This window comes from Podarcis vaucheri (assembly GCF_965113315.1).
Source record: "Podarcis vaucheri genome assembly, chromosome: Z".
Taxonomy (NCBI): Eukaryota; Metazoa; Chordata; class Lepidosauria; order Squamata; family Lacertidae; genus Podarcis; species Podarcis vaucheri.
In genome coordinates this window covers 20,270,600-20,289,011 of record NC_138758.1, presented here as the reverse complement: position 1 = coordinate 20,289,011, position 18,412 = coordinate 20,270,600, and the positions used below count along the sequence as shown (strand labels likewise).

General features: G+C 45.0%; 1 protein-coding gene across 11 annotated transcripts in view; it reads right to left on the bottom strand.

The window, feature by feature from the left end:
* Positions 1-18,412, bottom strand: part of LOC309523627 (putative G-protein coupled receptor 34) — a 303,235-nt gene that overhangs the window by 182,912 nt on the left and 101,911 nt on the right. For 8 of the 11 annotated variants that reach the window (XM_082207601.1, XM_082207603.1, XM_082207605.1 and 5 more), the window contains one exon: positions 4,844-4,991. In XM_082207601.1, coding sequence (XP_082063727.1) covers positions 4,844-4,991 — 148 coding nt within the window. Of the gene's footprint in view, positions 1-4,843; positions 4,992-5,411; positions 5,960-6,034; positions 6,494-18,412 lie in introns of those variants that run through there. The other 3 variants (XM_082207608.1, XM_082207600.1, XM_082207599.1) reach the window with 3 other exon arrangements.

The window sequence follows — 18,412 nt, the reverse complement described above, 5'->3', positions numbered from 1 at the left end:
GCACTCTGAATGTTCTGCCATTGGGAAGCAATCAAGCTGCAGAATGTTTTAGCTTTCTCTGTGTTAAGGGGTTTTGGAAGCGTTCATGTAGCTGATGTCTGTACAGAAATATGAACGCTTAAAAACCGCTCAACAAAAGTGTCCTTTCTCCTTTTCTGCACCCAGATTCAATCCCTTGCCAACACCTTACCAAAAGATGCAGCCACACAACTCAGACCTTATATAAACCATGGATAAAATACAAATATCTCCTGGAACCTAGAACCCCTTGCTGCATTTCACCCATCGAAGCCTTTGGCATTAAGAAGAAAAACATGAAGGGAAATTGGGCAACATATAAAATGTTATTAGGGGCGGAAATTAATAAATTAAGAACTTTGAAATCCATATATATTTGACAGACTGGCTCCGATACTTCAAACTGGATTAAAGACAAGGAAAATAGGGTTGGCTGGAGAAATATCAAAACTAAAGAGAACTCTAATCCAGCCCAAAGGAAAATATCTATCTAAAATGTATATTCTCCTCCACAATTTACACCCTGCCATCAAAGAACTTTTGCCTCACTTAAAACGCTCAACCTTTCCTGAGGATGCACACCTCAGAACACATAGGGACAGAGAAAGCTAAAACATTCTGCAATCTGATTGCCCCCAAATGGCAGAAAATTCAGAGTTCTTGCAGGCATATCTTAAACTTTAATACCATGGGGCTCCAACCATTTGTGCCATATGACCAAGTAAGGCATCTTTCCAACTGCAGCAGACCCATTTCCTTTGTAAAAGATGGCGAGGAAACTGTTCCAACGCAGAACAGGTAATGTAATATGAAAGAAACTTGGGGGGGGGCAGAAGCCCTAACAGAATAATCAGGAACACCAAAGCAATTATCACCACATCTAAATACAGTTTTGGCGCAAAACCATTAAATTCTTCATGCTCCTGCTATTTGCAGAATCTCCTATTCCCAGCAGAGCTAAATCTCTGCTGAGGACTTGGTGCCTTAGTTGGTCGGAATCACGGACTGCAGGTACAAGGCAGGGCACACTGAGCAGACCTTTGATTTTTATTTTATTTTTTTTGGTTTTGAAATAAAAATAAATTGATTATGTTTCTAGGTATTTGGGCTATTATCCTGCCCAACCCTGCTGTGTAGATCACCTAATGAAATCTTTCGGCCTAGTATCTAATGACAGTCCCAAAGACAAGAAAAATCTATTCCTTTACATAACAGCAGCTGCCAGAATATCCCATCACTATTAAAATGGCAAAACAAACTCATCGAGTTTGTAGAAACGGCAAAATTGACGGCAATTATTAGAGGCCACTCAAATCAGAGAATAACTAGAAAGTGGGATGGAGTGAAGGAAAACATGAAAAAATATTGTCCCAGAATTGAAATATTAATAGAGAATGTGTAAAACTTGAAGGTAAGCAAGAAAATAATAGAAGCAATTGAATAATTATTAAATTATAACAACACAACAAAGTGGAAGAAGTAAAATATTGAGATCACACATGAGTGAAGGGGAGTGGGGGGTATATGGGAACCTATAATATCATTTATAATATAATTTGTTAATTGTGCTGTATTTATATAGAGCAAAGGGAAGCCTAGAGCAATTAGATATATTTTAATATAGGTAATCCCCTGCTATCTGCAGAATCTCCTGATCTCAGCAGAGCTAAATCTGTGCTGAGGACTTGTAGAAATATCCCGTAGAAATATCAAAATGAGTGCGAAAGGCTGTGGAGGGAAGATTCACTGCATGTTATAAGGGGGTGGTGAATGAGGAGGTAAGAGAAGGAAGTGCTGTCCTGTTCTCAGATTGGGGACAGCCTCCCACCTCCTTCTCCCCAACCTGTGGAAGGACCAGACTCAAATGCCTCACCTCTTGACCCCTCAGCAAAAGTCCAAGCTACAACCCCAGGGTGAAGTGTAAACCTCAACCCCACAAATCATGTGTTCTTAACTAAGTTATACAGTCAGAGGGTGCTGTCTAAAGAAGTATCTCCCATTTCTAGGAAGGCCACTTCAACTTCATCTAGCACTCGGTCGCTTTCTTCACTGTCTTCCCAGTACTCCCGGGCAAGCTCTACGGGCTCGCTGACAACCCTGAGGTCCATAGACTATGCTGCCAGCCACAGGGGAGACTATTTCCGCAAGCTGAACAAGGAGAGGGAATTCCACTACTCTGTCATCTGGTCCAAGCTGAATCACATGGTTTCCATGCTGCCTAGGAGGGGCAAAGTGGCAGAAAATGACATAGGCTGCCGCCCAGTGACGTGCAACTTAAAGGCTAGGCAGTGGATCAGCACAAGCCTCATAAACCTCAGAGACTTTGCACTGTATTCATCAAATGACTGCTTCTGAGAAATGGGATTGTGAGAGCTGGCACACATAACTGCCTTACAGGAGGTGCTGCTGGCTTGGTGGTGGTTGTTTTTTTAACTTGGCTACCCAGCCATCTTTGTGATAGTGCAAGCCTTTCTCAGGCTTTGCCGTGCCATGGAGAAGAATGTTTTGGAATGCCAACCAATATGCACATTATACCTTGCGGCACAAAGGTAGCCATCGCATGGAAACACCTTCACGTTGCTCTTTGTGGCTTACATTTTGTGTGCATCACTTCTAAGTGCTCCAGCCTTCACACTTGGTCAATTCTGTGCTGCCCTTACAAATGTTGCTTTCTAGTGCTTTTTTGGTCTAATAAATCATGGGCTAACTAGGTTTTACCAAGAGACAATAACCCGCTAGTGCCTCTTCTTTTTTTGTCCCAATATAGGAACATAGAAAAATATTTTCAGTGTATGACCGTGCAGCTGATGGCCTGATAACAGATGGCTAACAAAAGACAATGACAAAGACAATGTGCAGTGACTTGTAACTTTTCCAACAGCTATTGCCATCTCTTAGGGCTCCTTTTTAATGTGTTTTTAGTGAAATCCCTGAGGTTTGTGGTGTGGATGTGGCTGTTCACCTATGTAGGTGCCTTGTTCAATGGGCTGAGAAGGCTGAAACTGGCTCTCATTTCTCTATTCACTATTCCCCTTATGAAAAGCACCGGGTTGAAATTGACCATTCTTGTGAACTAAATTCCACCCCACATCGGGGGGGGGGTGTCATTTTTTAAAAAAATATTTAGTTTATGGCACAGTGAATGCCATCAACCCAGTGTGATCCAGCAGTAGCTCCTTTACAGCCATCCGCTGTCACTTAGATCAGTGACTAGGCACCATGCAAAAAGAAAGGGTTTGCAACCGTGATTGTAGTATTCATCTTTTTAAAATATAAACATTGCAAGTTTCTGCACAGTTTCTGTATGGACATCAGCTATATGTATAAATAAATTATCAACACCATCATCATCATCATCTTTATACCCCACCCATTTGGCTGGCTTTCCGAAGGGATTCTGGGGGGCTTACAGCATATCTAAAAACATCCAGCATTAAAGATCTCCTGATACACGGCTCAGGAGATCGAGAGGGAGAAGGAAGAGAAGGCAGGAAGGGTAACCATGTCAGATCACTAACTCCTCGAAATACAAATGTCTTCCGGATAGATTGCCCATAAACTCCACCCTTGGTCTAACACGGTTACCTCTTCCATGCTTAGCTAATCTGTTCCTCCTTCCCTTTTTGAGTAAAAAAAAAATTTCACCACTTTTCCATACAAACGTTTAACTTAAATATAACGGTATAAAATACACATTAATATAAGCAACGTCAAAATACCAAATAGAAGTATAATCACAAGGTGCCAAGCCAATTTTAAATGTTGGTCATGGTTGGGCTCCATCCTGAAAGGATTTCACACCAATGGTACTATGAAAGAGTTACTCCAGAGCTGGAAAAGTAGTATCCTGACAGTACTGGGATACTGGAGCAGGACCTAGACCCCTGTCACACATCAAAAGTGGGGAAGAAATTCATGACAGAGCAGCAAATACAGGTACTTGATTGGCCAGGGAATTCCCCGGATGTACATCCCATTGAGAATTCGTGGGCTATATTCAAAAGTCGCCTCTCTGCTGTAGATGGTATGACTATGGAGAAACTCATTCAGGCGCTGATTCAAGTATGGTACAGGGATCCGAAAATCAACAGTGACTGTTCGAAATGAGTAGACCCCATGCCAAACCATGTTCAAATGCTGCTTAAAAATAGTGGCGGTCATATCTGTTAATAATGTACATGTCTGTGAGTTTTGTACATCTCTGTGTGAGTTTTGTACAATAAACTATTGTACAAAATTCATTGTTTCAATTATTTTGTACAGCACATTGTTATGTGTTTAGTAAGACATGGACACACACTAGAACTGTTCACATTACTGAACCTGAAACAGGTCAAACCCCCCTTAATTCAGAGGCGCACAATGTGAGTTCCTGCACTAAAACAGCAGTGTTTGCTTTGATAACCAGATAAATAAATCAAGTTGACTTTCAAGTAATACTATATAGTATGGCCCCTGGGCCATTGCTTCTAGATTTATGATGTTCTACCGATTTTGACCTAGACTGAATATTTTTCTTTCAAATCAGTATATAATAAATGTTTGGGGGGAATTGAAAGGAAATCCACATCCCACCCACTTTAGTAGTCCACAGTTGGTTAAAAGATGAAGGCCGAATTAAAAAGGAATTACTCATTTTGCTAAGCTCTCATATTAACAGTTTCAACACATTTCACAAACTCAGGAAGAAGGATGGGTGGGTGGGTGTGTACTTCCTGACCCTCTGAAGATACCCAGCCTCGTGTGCCTAACCCCAGCTGGAAGGCCTTAGGACTTCTCAGCAGAAGCTCCACCCTCCTGGAAGAAGACCCACAATGCCACCTACCTTGTAGGGCCACTGCATTCTGGGTGCCAAGGAACTTCAACTCCATACCGGCCGATGGGAAGAGCAGCTCCATGATCGACCAGGCCATGGCTGGGTATTGCCTCTCCATCTTCCAGAAGTAGCGCATCAGGCTTCTTGGGATACATACCTGGGAATACAGTCCTGTGAAAACAAGGCCCTCCACACCAGGTTAGACCAAGGACCAAACAGCCAAATGCCAGACGGCCCAAGAAACCCCAAATAAAAACCTATATGACTACATGTAGGATATTTTCTGCAATCTATCCCCCCGCCGACTCTTTAACCCAAATCTAATTCTAACCCCCTACTCCCCCACCCACCACACTCTAGGACAGCACAACTCCATTGGTTCAATAGACAATAGAAGGTGAGAGAGACAGGGCAACCCGGACGGGTTGGCAGGGAATCACCCTATACTGTAGATAAGCAAGATAGCTTAAAAGCAATTACATTACATGTAATTATGTCTGTATGGCATAAATTTGGAAAACTCATCAAAGGAAAATGCATCACTTCATATATAAACACCAGGACTGAGCATGCCTACCTTAACTTGTGAGGAACAGGAATTCATAGACAGTCCTATCACCCCAGAGGAAATAGATATGGTCCTCAAAAACCTGAAGCCACATAAAGCTCCAGGCCCAGATGGCTTTACAGCAGAATTCTATAGGAAATTCAAAGAACCCCTGATGCCCTACATGACCTGCCTATTCAATGGTATCATAAAAGGGGGGCCCATCCCCAAAACATGGACCTACTCCAAAATAGTCTCCATCCCAAAACCACTTAAAGACAGCCTCAAAGTAGAATCAGACCGCCCAGTCTCATTAATAAACCAAGACGACAATATATTCACATCAAACTTGGCCAACCGCCTAAAAATTTTCCTACGCAAGTTAGTAGCCCCAGACCAGACTGGCTTTGTCCCTGGTTGCAATATAACAGGCCCCATCAGGAAACTACTGAACGTGTTTGAACACAGCACGGCAACTAAATGCCCACTGACAATTATGTCCCTAAACATCCTCAATGCTTTGGGTTGCTTAGAGTGGAAATACCTATTAGCAGTACTAGCGTGGAATTTGGCCCCAACTTCCTGCAAATCCACCAACAAATATACTCCCAAGCCTCAGCAATATGGAGGACTAACAATAGGGACTCTAATACCATAGCAATCCAAAAAGGCACAAAACAAGGATTTCCACGGTCTCTCTTCTTATTCATCCTGCCTCTGGAACCTTTAGCAATCTGAATCTGAGCAGCCACAGAGATCAAGGGAGTGGAAATAAAAGGCAAAACCTACAAATTAGGACTCTTTGCAGATGACAGCACCAGACCCCATAAACACAGCAACCTCCTTAATCAGAGAACTCAACACATTTGCAATGGTGTTGGGCCTACAGGTAAATTTTGCATAGTCGGAAGCTATGTGCTTCCCACACACAAAAAGGCCTCGCTAACGTCACCAAGATAAAACTTTGCCACACCAAGTTCAGATACCATAGGGTACAAAGAACCAGAAACCTCAATAAAGTATACCTTCACAATTACAACCCCTTGTTGGTGGCAAATTAACAAAGACCTAAAGAGATGGAACAACATCAACTTCACTCTCTCAGACAAAATAGGGAAAGGGTAAATGGATTCCTGACCATTAGGTCCAGTCATGACTGACTCTAGGGTTGCGGCGCTCATCTCGCTTTACTGGCCGAGGGAGCCAGCGTACAGCTTCCAGGTCATGTGGCCAGCATGACTAAGCCGCAGATACAGTCCTGTGAGAAGAACGCCAGGAAATGTTTTGCTAGCACAGAGCCTGTCCTCTAAACTGAGAGGCAGAACCTAGGGTGCTCAGAGGCTTGGGGCGCTTTGGCAAAGTAAAAGAGGGATATTGGGCAGCTCTGCGGAGGAATCTAGATACACATAAAAAACCCACTAATAAAACACATACAGTGGTGCGCTGCAAGACGAATGCCTCACAAGACAGAAAACCCGCTAGACGAAAGGGTTTCCCATTTTTGAGCTGCTTCGCAAGACGAATTTCCCTATGGGCTTGCTTCGCAAGACGAAAACGTCTTGCAAGTGTTTCGATTTTTTTTGCTCCCCCCTTTTTCTAAGCCGCTAAGCCGCTAATAGCCTTTTAGCCGCTAAGCTGCTAAGCCTTTAATAGCCGCTAATCCGCTAAACCGCTAATAGCGCTAATCCGCTAAGCCGCTAATAGGGTTGCTTCGCAAGACAAAAAAACCACTAGATGAAGAGACTGGCGGAACGGATTATTTTCGTCTTGTGAGGCACCACTGTATTTTAAAAATACCAGAGACCTTTTTATTAGGTTTGGTAGGAAAAGAATTACCGAAGGATAAGAAAGTACTGTTTATGTATGCGATGACAACAGCAAGAATACTACTTGCCCAGGGATGGAAAGAAGAAAGAGCCCCATTGAAAGGAGAATGGACAATGAAGATGATGGACTATGCAGAGATGGCAAGGCGGACCGGGAAAATCAGGCACCAAGAGTTTAACAAATTTACTAAAGAACGACATACTTCTAAAGAATATAGTAAAGAACACTGTCAACATTTTTAAATGTTGGCAGGATTGACATAGCACTTGTAATTTAAAAAAACAAAGGATAAAAATGAAGCACAATAATTTGGATAAATGCAATTAGATGCAGTTTAAAAAGGAAGATAAATTTTGGAAGCCAAGGGAGGGGTGGAGGGAAGTCCGGGGGAACACGATAAAGGTACTGATATGGAGTGTGATGTAATGTAAGCATGTTTCTCTCTCTCTCTCTCTCTCTCTCTCTCTCTGTGTGTGTAAAAAATGTGTTTTTTCTTTTTGAAACTTTGAAAATAAAAAGTTAAAAAATAAAATACTTTTTTAAAGTGTTTTGAAAAATATATTGAATTTGCCATAAGTTCACCCTCACCATCTAGTGTCACATTTGTATAGTGCACTTAATACATTGTATATGCATCTGTATAGCCAAGTCTTTAGTCTGTGGCTGTATTTTTGACACAGTTTCCTCTCTTTCCACCAATCAAGGGTGGACCAAATGCTTAACACCAATCAACAGTGTGATGCAGCAGCAACAACAAAAAAGCTAACACTGTTCCAGGCTGCATCAACAGACGTATAGTGTCCAGATCAAGGGAAGGAATAGTTCCTTGCTATTCTGCCTTGGTCAGACCACACCTGCAATACTGTGCAATTCTGGCCACCACAATTTAAGAAGGATGTTGACAAGCTGGAACCTGTGCCAAGGAGGGCAACCAAAATTTTCAAGGGTCTAGAAACCAAGTCTTAGAAGGAACGGTTGAAGCAGCTGGGTATGTCTAGCCTGGAAAAGAGGAGATTTAGAAGCGATATGATAGCCATCTTCAAATATCTGAAGGGCTGCCCCATGGAAGATGGAGCAAGCTTGTTTTCTCCTGTTCTGGGGGGTAGGACTCAAACCAATGGCTTCAAGGTACATGAAAGGAGATTCGGACTAAACATCCGGAAGAATTTGCTGACAGTAAGAGCTCTTTAGACAGTGGGACAGCCTGCTTTGGGAGGTATGTGGGCTCTCCTTGCTGGGAGGTTTGTCAGTAGAGGTTGGGTGGCCATCGGTCATGGATGCATTGATTGGGATTTCTGCATTGCAGGGAGTTGGACTAGATGACCCCTCAGGTCCCTTCTAATTCTATGAAATCCCCATTCCCATCTGATGGGTCTGTTGGTATTCAAAATCTGCTTTTAACAAAACGAGTAACAGAAAGGGCTTATAGGAGAACCATGGTGAATATGGCACTCTTCATATGTTTTGAACAACTCCCAGCAGGTCCAGTCAACATGATGGGCCTTGTGGGAGTTGCAATCTGAAACATCTAAATGACACAAACTTGGTGAAAGCTGCTGCACAGTGAGGCCTCTGCTCAAAAGAGCATCCCTTCTCTGTCAGAGCCAAGGTGTATCTAGTCCAGCACCCTGCTTCCATCAAGGACTAACCTGATCCCCCTGGATGTTCTTAAGTGGCTCCCCAGCAGCTGATATTCAGAGGTAGACTGCTCCTTCAACAGGAAGTTCTATTTGGCTATTCAAGCCACTGACCACTGATAGACTCAGCCAAACCCAGGTTCTAGAAAAGGCTTCGCCAACCTGGTATAGCCCAAAACATCTCGGGGGGGGGGGGTGGCACTATGTTGGCAAAGGTCCAACACAGGGTGTATGTGAAAAAAAATGGCATTATTGCACTTTGAACGGAAATAATCTAGGAGAAAAAGAGGGGAATTATTTTCAAGTGGCACCTTTAACCCAACCGAGCAAAACGCTTGCTTTAGTACCAGGTACATAAGAGAATGCAAGCAGGACATTTTCGTAAGATCAGCCCTATCAATGGAACAACTCCCCTAGGAGGAAAATATGCAGCTTTCAGAACTTTGAAGTTTAGAGGAAAAGCAAGTTAGAGGCAATGGAACCAGAGGTTATAAAATCCTGCAAGACTTGCAGAAAGTGGGTAAGAAAAATGTTTTTCTCCCTCTCTCATAACACCAGAACTTGTGCTGGAACCAATGCAGGAAGATTCAGAGCAGATAAGAAAGTATTTACAGAAGAAAGTAAGAGGAGTCTACTGAATCTGGCCACTGGCCCCTCTATTCCATCATCCTGTTCACAGTGGCCACCCGGATGCTACTTAAGGGAAACCCACAAACAGGACAGGAGCGCAAGAGCAACTCTCCCCTCCTGCGGTTTGCAGCAGCTGGGATTCAGAAGCACTCCTGTCCTGCCCATGCAAGCAGTGCTGACGGGCAGAGAGGCTTCTTCCCTGTGCATTAGCTCTGCCCATCCACAGAGAAGCCCTGTGTCTTTGGCTGACATCTTGGTGGTCACGGTGGGAACAGGATGCTCAACTAGATGGTCCCCCTTTGGCCTGGTGCAGAAGTCTCCTCTGACATTCCTATACACTGCTGCTGAAGACAAGTTGCACGTCTTGCCTCAGAACATGGTCACTCCAACCCTGCAAGGGAGGAATAAATATAATGCCAGATGAAAACTCAAACCATCTTAGTCAGCTCAACAGAAAAGTCCAGGCAGGAGAGTTCCCACTTCCCAGTTCAGCCATGGAGAGCCCAGCAGCAGCCAGATATTGAGAGCCAGGCCACCCGGGAGCACATGCCAGCTTTCTTCCTGGGCACATTTGACAAGGCAGTACATCCCACTGAGCACTGCAGGACTCAATTCCAAGTAAGCATACGCAGGATATGGACAGCATAGCTGCACTGCTGAAAGTCTCTCTCCAGGGCCAGGCAGTCTGCTGCACTAAGATGAACTAAGGAGAACTAAGATGCTGGTGAAAGGCAGCCCTTAAGATTTCTAGAGACTTGCGCCCCCTAGTGACAAAAGTTCCTGCTCCTCTGCAGCTGCTCTGGGTTAGCAGTTGGGCTCTAGAAAAAAACACTTCGAGGAAAACCAAGAACACAACATAAAGAGGAGCTGTGTTGTACCAAATCTGACCACAGGTGCATCCAGAGTTCTGTACTGACTGTGAGGAGCCCACCATAGTATCAGACAACGGGACATTCCCAACCCTACCCAAGGAGGCCGAGGCTTATCCTGTGGAACTTCTGCCTGCACCTCCCCTCCCCTACAGAAGCTGCTATGGCTTCCAGCCTTCCATGTGCAGTACTCACACACGTTTTCCCCTCTAAGTGTACAGAAAAGTGTGTTGTTGTTTTTTAAAAGGAAGGAAACCATCATAGAGCAGCAACATGATCCTACACATTTTTACGTAGGAGTAAACTGCAGCGAGCGCAGCAGGCTTCGCTCCCAAATAAGAAGACATAGGATTCATCTAACATCCATCACAACCAAGGATAACGTAAAAGAACCTCCATGGCCAGAAGAAATCTACCCTACCCAAAAAGCCAGGGATTATCCTGTGGAACTTCTGCCTGCACCTCACCTTCCCCACAGAAGCTAAAGGCACCGAGGAGGAGGGGATGGGACGTGGGGTGCTCAAGCCAAAAAGTGGGGGGTTGGTTGGGGGAAAACCAAGACGCAGCGGCTTTGCGTCCCTTTTTTTGCGTTGGAGTGCGCGCGGCCAACACAACCCACCGCGCCAGGCGCTGCCCTCGCCACCAACGTTGTCGGGCACACGTGCCCAGGGCGCGAAGGGTTCCGCGCGCCAACTCAGCCTGGCCACCAGAGCCAAGCGGGGCTGCGCTTCGCCCCTGCCTGCCCTTGCCAGGAGAAGCTTGGTCGGCAGGCAAATCCCGCTCCCCCACGCTGGCCTGGGACGCGCAACGGCTAGTCCTGGCGGCACTCAGGGCCGGACGGGGTTCCCTGCGTGGGGGCGCCTGGCTCCCGCCCCCTAAAAGTTGCCCGCTTGGGACTACCCTCCTCCGGCCCAACCCCACACGCCACCGCCCATGTCCATACACACGTGCTCTCCGCATTTTCAGACCCGACTCTATCCCCAGCCCTGCCTGGAAATACTGCGGGTAAAGTAACCCTGGCCTCCCTCTCCTCCCACCCACCCCCCCCCCCACACACACAGACACACCGCAAAGCTCTACCTCCGCGCAGCAGCCCTTCCTCCTGACCGGACACATCCCCAAAGCCACAACGAAGTTGCTTGGCTGAGCGAGGCGGCTACCCCACCCCCCCCCACCCGCCCCTAACCCCCGCCAGAACCCTACCTACCCCAGGACTCTCCGCCGTCCCGCAGCACTTGGAAAAGGGCACGGATGCGCTCCGCCCGGATGCTGAGCGGAGCCGCGGCCAGGAGCGCACCCTTCGCCAAGGAGGAGGAGGTGGTGCAGGAGGTGCAGGAGCGAGCGAGCTCCAAGCACCCACTGCCACCCTCCCTCCCGCAGCGCCAGGCAGATGGAAGTAGAGAAGACGCCGAGGACTCCCCAGCTGTTAGAAACAGAGATCCGCAGCCCCGCCCCCTGGCCAGTTTAAACTCCAGCGAGTTAAAGGGACTCTGCTTCCCCATTTCACCCCCACGGGGACCCTCCAATAAATTAAACTCCCTATATCTTGCGAATACACGTGCATTCAAGCTTATAGCCTGGTTCCCCAAGGAAATCCAAAAGACCCCATGGCCGCCAACTTTTCAGCCTCCTCCAGACCCTGCCTTGAGGCTCCATTGTTTCCCTTTCTGTCCCCGGAATTGTCACCTGCAGATTTCTTTCTAGCCCTGCGTTTCCCTTAAAGGCACAGGCACACCTGGCAGGCTGAAAGACAGCAGGTTAGCGAAGGCTGACTTAAGCATGCAGGTGGGAGCCACAGGCACAGCAGAAAGATACAGGAGCTTTGGCAAAAATCTATAATCTGATTTCCAAAGAACATCCGGCGTTTAGTGCGGCGATTCTAGGAAAGACCAGCTGTCCATCTGGGTCTTCTAACCAGCAGCCAAACAAACAAGAATTAAGAACCGTAAAACTTTTCTGTTTCTTACTCACTTCTCTGCCCCCAATCTCAGCTAAATAGGAGCTGACACTACGCAGGTGGGAGAAGATGGCACTCTGCACATTCTCGTAGTCAATGGGACTTTGGGTACCTGGCTGAAATTGGCTTTCAGCACACAATTACAGTGGTCCCTCAGGTTACATACGCTTCAGGTTACATACGCTTCAGGTTATAGACTCCGCTAACACAGAATAGTACCTCGGGTTAAGAACTTTGCTTCAGGATGAGAATAGAAATCGTGCTCCGGCGGCAGCAGGAGGCCCCATTAGCTAAAGTGGTGCTTCAGGTTAAGAACAGTTCCAGGTTAAGAACGGACCTCCAGAACGAATTAAGTACTTAACCCGAGGTACCACTGTACTTGGGAGTAAGTCCCATTGGACTCAACAATAGATTTTAGAAAAACTACAGTGTTTAGAGGAGTGGCTGGTTTAGCAGACTTGGCTGCCACTGAGTGCTACAATGCTCCTGGTTTGTTTTAATTGTTGCATTGGTGACCAGCTCAAAGTGAAGAAGCCTCCAAGCCTTGACAGAAACATGCTAGGAGAACCCATGAACTTTGGACACATTACCCACACTGGAACAAGAGAGGGCAAATTCAGGAACAAATGAATTCCAAAGGAGGCTCCAACAACAATAATCCTTCAACTGCAAAGGTGTCAGATGTTTGAATGAGAGAATGAAATGCCAGTTTGGGGATGTGATGCTTTCAAAGCAACTGGCTGTAAGGAGGAGAACTGACCAATTTAATTTCATACATCGTTACATATATTGAGACTACTGATCTGCTAGTAAGGCTGTGAAATGCTAAATTTAATGCCACCTCTTGTTTCTGTGGAAGCCTGTTCATGTTAGAGATTGAATCTTGACATAACCATTTAGCTATAGCATCATGACCACAATTTGTTGTCTAAAAGCAGCATTAAAGATGGTAGCTACGTCTTAATTAACAACTCCACTAAAGATCCCTCAGGTTTTGTAGTTCTGCTGGGGGATTAGAGAGACTAGGTTACACTGCTTTGAATTTAGAAAATTGCAGAGTGATTCCCATAAAATAAAAACCTTCCAGTAAGAATCTTCAATTAAAAATCAAAAACAAAAAAACAATAGTAATTGTGAAGCTCCAACACCTTCTGAACGCAGGAAGGGCACTTAAATTCTAAGAATTAACCAAACTGCAATGTTTAAAATGTCCACTGTTTCTTTGCAAAAGTGGAGGATAGGGAGAGAATCAGAACAGGTAAGGGCCACACTACTTTTCACTCTTTGAATTAATCTGAAGAAGCACAAACTTGAGGAATATCCACTTTATGAAATCATGCTTGCCTACTGAACTTTTGAGAGCTGATCTAAGACATTTTGCTGAGGGAAAGGGAGTGGCCAGTTTCTTCTAGCACACAAGGCAGAAAAGCAACAAACAATGGGTAGGCAAACTAAGGCCCGGGTGCCGGATCCAGCCCAATCGCCTTCTAAATCTGGCCTGCTGACGGACCGGGAATCTGTGTGTTTTCACATGAGTAGAATGTGTCCTTTTATTAAAAATGCCTCTCTAGGTTATTTGTGGGGCATAGGAATTCCTTCCCCCCAAAAAAATTAGTCCAGCCCCCCACAAGGTCTGAGGGACAGTGCTCTCCTGGTCCTTGTCCATAAAACATACAATAATAATAAATTAAAATCAGGAACAACCTGTTACCCCTCTCAGGGCATCTAAAATCAGCTGCCTGAGGCAGCCATCCTATTTTGATGATCAGGAACCCACAGGTAATACTCCTTAGCACCTCTATGCAAATAAAACACTCCTCCCCTTCCAGTTCTGCTGCGCAGCTGTTTAAAGCACCGCTTTCCCCTGAAAAGTAGCAGCCTTGCTATTCCTTTTCCTGCAGCATCCCATACTCCCATTTCTAGGAAGGCCACTTCAACTTCATCTAGCACTCAGTCGCTTTCTTCACTGTCTTCCCAGTGCTCCTGGGCAAGCTCTACGGGCTCACTGACATACCTGAGGTCCATAGACTATTCTGCCAAGTACAGGGCAGACTATTTCTGCAAGCTGAACAAGGAGAGGGAATTCCACTACTCTGTCATCCAGTTCAAGCTGAATCACATGGTTTCCATGCTGCCTAGGAGGGGCAAAGTGCCAGAAAACTACCGTATTTTTCACTCTATAGGACACACTTTTCCCCCTCCAAAAATTAAGGGGAAATATTTGTGCATCCTATGGAGCGAATGCAGGCTCCTTGGCTTCAGCGAAAGCAACGCAAAGCCTCCAAAGCGCAGAGGGAGCGCTCCCTCCACACTCCGGAGGCTACGCATTGCCAGGGACTCCTGGCTTCAGCGAAAGGAACCCAAAGCCTTCAAAGCACAGCAGGAACTCGCACTGCACTCCAAAAGCTTCAGGGTTAGCTGTACAAAGCCTCCGCAGGGCAGCGGGGTGCCTTCATCCAGCTGCCCTCCAGAGGCTTCATGGACTGTCCCAGAAGCCTCCTCAGGGCACGGGGATGAAGGCTCCCCGTGCCCTGCGGAGGCTTCGCACGAAGCTAGAACAGCTAGAGGAAGTGCTGCGCAGTCCTCCCTCTAGCTATTCTGGCTTTTGGATAGCCCCACGAAGCCTCCGCAGGGCATGAAACGTGATGAAAATGATCTATAGGTGGTACATGACCCCAGTTAAGCTAGCAAAAATTTACCATTTGCCTGATAACAAATGTTGGAAATGTAAGGAAACTGAAGGTACTTTCTATCATCTTTGGTGGACATGCCCGAAGATTAAGGCTTTCTGGGAAATGATATATAATGAAATGAAAAAGGTATTTAAATATACCTTCCTTAAGAAACCAGAGGCCTTTCTCTTGGGCATTGTCGGCCAATTGGTGCCAAAGAAGGATAGAACTTTTTTCATGTATGCAACAACAGCAGCAAGAATACTGATCGCAAAGTATTGGAAGACACAAGACTTACCCACCTTGGAAGAATGGCAGATGAAAGTGATTGACTATATGACATTGGCGGAAATGACGAGCAGAATTCGTGACCAGGGAAAGGAGACTGCGGAAGAAGACTGGAAGAAATTTAAGATTTACCTTAAGGACTATTATAAACTTGATGAATCTTAGAATGTCGAGATTTTACAGAGAGAAAGGGTTGCAGTAATATAAGATTAGATCAAGAAAGGACTATGATGAATTAGGACGGGAAAAAACATTTACAAGTTGCTATAAAAATTTGGACATGAGGATGCAGAAAGGGGAGGTATGGGGAAGTCCGAGGAAAGAAGTTCATGAAAGGACATTATGAAATTATACTTGTTTGTTTGTCTTTTTTTTTAATGTTTGTTTGTTATAAAAACTTTTGTAAAACCAATAAAAATTTTATAAAAAAAAAAAAAGCCTCCGCAGGGCATGGGTATCCCAGTGGCTATCCCAGAAGCCAGAACAGCAAGAGGCTATCCCAGAAGCCAGATCCCTCTTGCTGTTCTGGCTTCTGGGATTCAGAATTATTTTTTTTTTCTTGTTTGGTCTCCCCAAACTAGGTGCGTCCTATAGAGCGAAAAATATGGTACATAGGCTGCCGCCCAGTGAAGTGCAACTTAAAGCCTAGACAGCGGATCAGCACAAGCCTCATAAACCTCAGAGACTTTGCACTGTATTCATCAAATGCCTGCTTCTGAGAAATGGGATCGTGAGAGCTGGCACACATTACTGCCATACAGGAGGTGCTTCTGGCTTGGTGGTTGTTTTTTTAACTTGGCTGCCCAGCCATCGTTGTGATACTGCAAGCCTTTCTCAGGCTTTGCCGTGCCATGGAGAAGAATGGTTTGGAATGCCAACCAATATGCACATTATACCTTGCGGCACAAAGGTAGCCATCGCATGGAAACACCTTCACGTTGCTTACATTTTGTGTGCATCACTTCTAAGTGCTCCAGCCTTCACACTTGGTCAATTTTGTACTGTCCTTACAAATGTTGCTTTCTAGTGCTTTTTTGGTCAAAGAAATCATGGGCTAACTTGGTTTCATCAAGGAACAATAATATCAGCAGTTTGGAAATTGCAAAAAGAAAGTTTGCAACTGTGATTGTAGTGATCGTCTTTCTAAACACTGAAAGTTTTTGCACAGTTTCTGTACGGACATCAGCTATATGTAATAAATAAATCATCACCAACATCTTTATACGCCACCCATTTGGCTGGCTTTCCCAAGGGACTCTGGGGGGCTTACAGCATATCTAAAAACATCCAGCATTAAAAATCTCCCGATACACGGCTCTGGAAATAGAGAGGGAGAAGGAAGAGAAGGCAGGAAGGGTAACCATGTCAGACCACTAACTCCTCGAAATACAAATGTCTTCCGGATAGATTGCCCATAAACTCCACCCCTTGGTCCAACACGGTTACCTCTTTCATGCTTAGCTAATCTGTTCCTCCTTCCCTCTCTGAGTAAAAAAACCTATACCTTTTTCCCATACAAATGTTTAACTTTAACATTAAAATACATACTATGGTAGGGCTCTTTCCTGAAAAGATGTCAAACCAATGGTGTGTGGTTCAATCCTGAATGTCCTGAGTGACTCTTCTTAACTTGGCTTGTTTTACTACGGCAATATTAGTATTTTGCATTATGACACATTCCAGGTTTTTCCCCAATCTTCATGTACTTTCTCATTCCTTTTCTCCAAGCAGACTGAATCACTCGCAAACACCCCATCTGATACCTGCAGCCACACAACTCAAACCCTGCCAGCACTGAACTTTTCAGTAACATCAACCATTCCACATTTGCTGAGGGTGCATTTCCATTCCTCTCAGCCAGGAATGCCTCCTTCAGGAGGTACAATGAAACCATTTCCAGCCACTGGAATCAGCCAGCCAGTGATCCACAAGAGCCAGATTCTGGACTTGAAGAATACCAAGCACATTTATCTGGATTTTTCATTCTCTCTGCAAGAGGAGAGAAGTGAAAGACAATGCTACATCTGGCGTAGTCATTAGGGAGGTGCAATCAGGGATTAATTAACAAAAAAGAGGAAGGGATCCTAACAGCCAGAAAGGGTGCTCTGCCTGAAAAGCAGCAAAGAGCTGGCTGCTCCGTCCTGTCCTGCTTCTGCTGCTGGTTTGGGGTTTGCTGGAGAAATATCAAAACTAAAGGGAAATCTCATCCAGGCTAAAGGAAAATATCTATCTAGAATGTATAATCTCCTCCACAATTCACACCCTGCCGTCAAAGAACTTTTGTCTCACTTAAAACGCTCAACCTTTTCTGAGGATGCACACCTCAGAACACATAGGGACAGAGAAAGCTAAGACATTCTGCAGTCTGATTCCCCCCCAATGGCAGAACGTTCAGAGTGCTCCTTGCAGGCATGTCTTAAGCTTTAATACTATGGGGCTCCAGCATTTGTGCCATGTGACCAAATAAGGCATCTTTCCAACTGCAGCAGCCCCATTTCCTTTGTAAAAGATGGAAAAAACACAGTTCAATGGCACAACAAGTAATGTAGTGTGAAAGAAACATGGGGGGGGGGGGACAGAAGCCCTAAAAGAATAATCAGGTACACCAAAACAATAATTACCACATCAAAATACAGAACGTTATGAAAATGTTCTTTAAGAAACAGATAAAAGTTCCTGGAAAACTTTAAAAAGGGTTCCAGAATTTTCTTTAGTGTGTAGGAGTGACACTCTAGGATTGATTGGTGTCCACTAGAGGTGCAAATAAAGGAAGGAGGTTGCAGGCTGCAATGTCCGTACAAGGAAAGCACACTCACACCCAACACACCCAACACACACACACACAAAAACAAAAACTCTCAGCACACACGCTGACAACAAGATTGGAAGTAAGACAATGTGTGCTGCTGATACTGTGAGTTTTGCTGTCTCAGGATTGTTAAGTACTGAGATTATACTGTGCTGGAGATATAAAGAAGGAATTTCAATTTGCACTGTTGCATTTAACTTGCCTTAAAAGGTGGAGAGAGAAAACTAGTATTTGCACTTAGCAAAAAAAGAAAAGATAAGAAAAGGGGGGTGGGGGAAAGAGCAAACCCTATTGAGGGAAAATTGTGCATGAACCTGCAAGTTTGTATAGCAATTGCTTAAA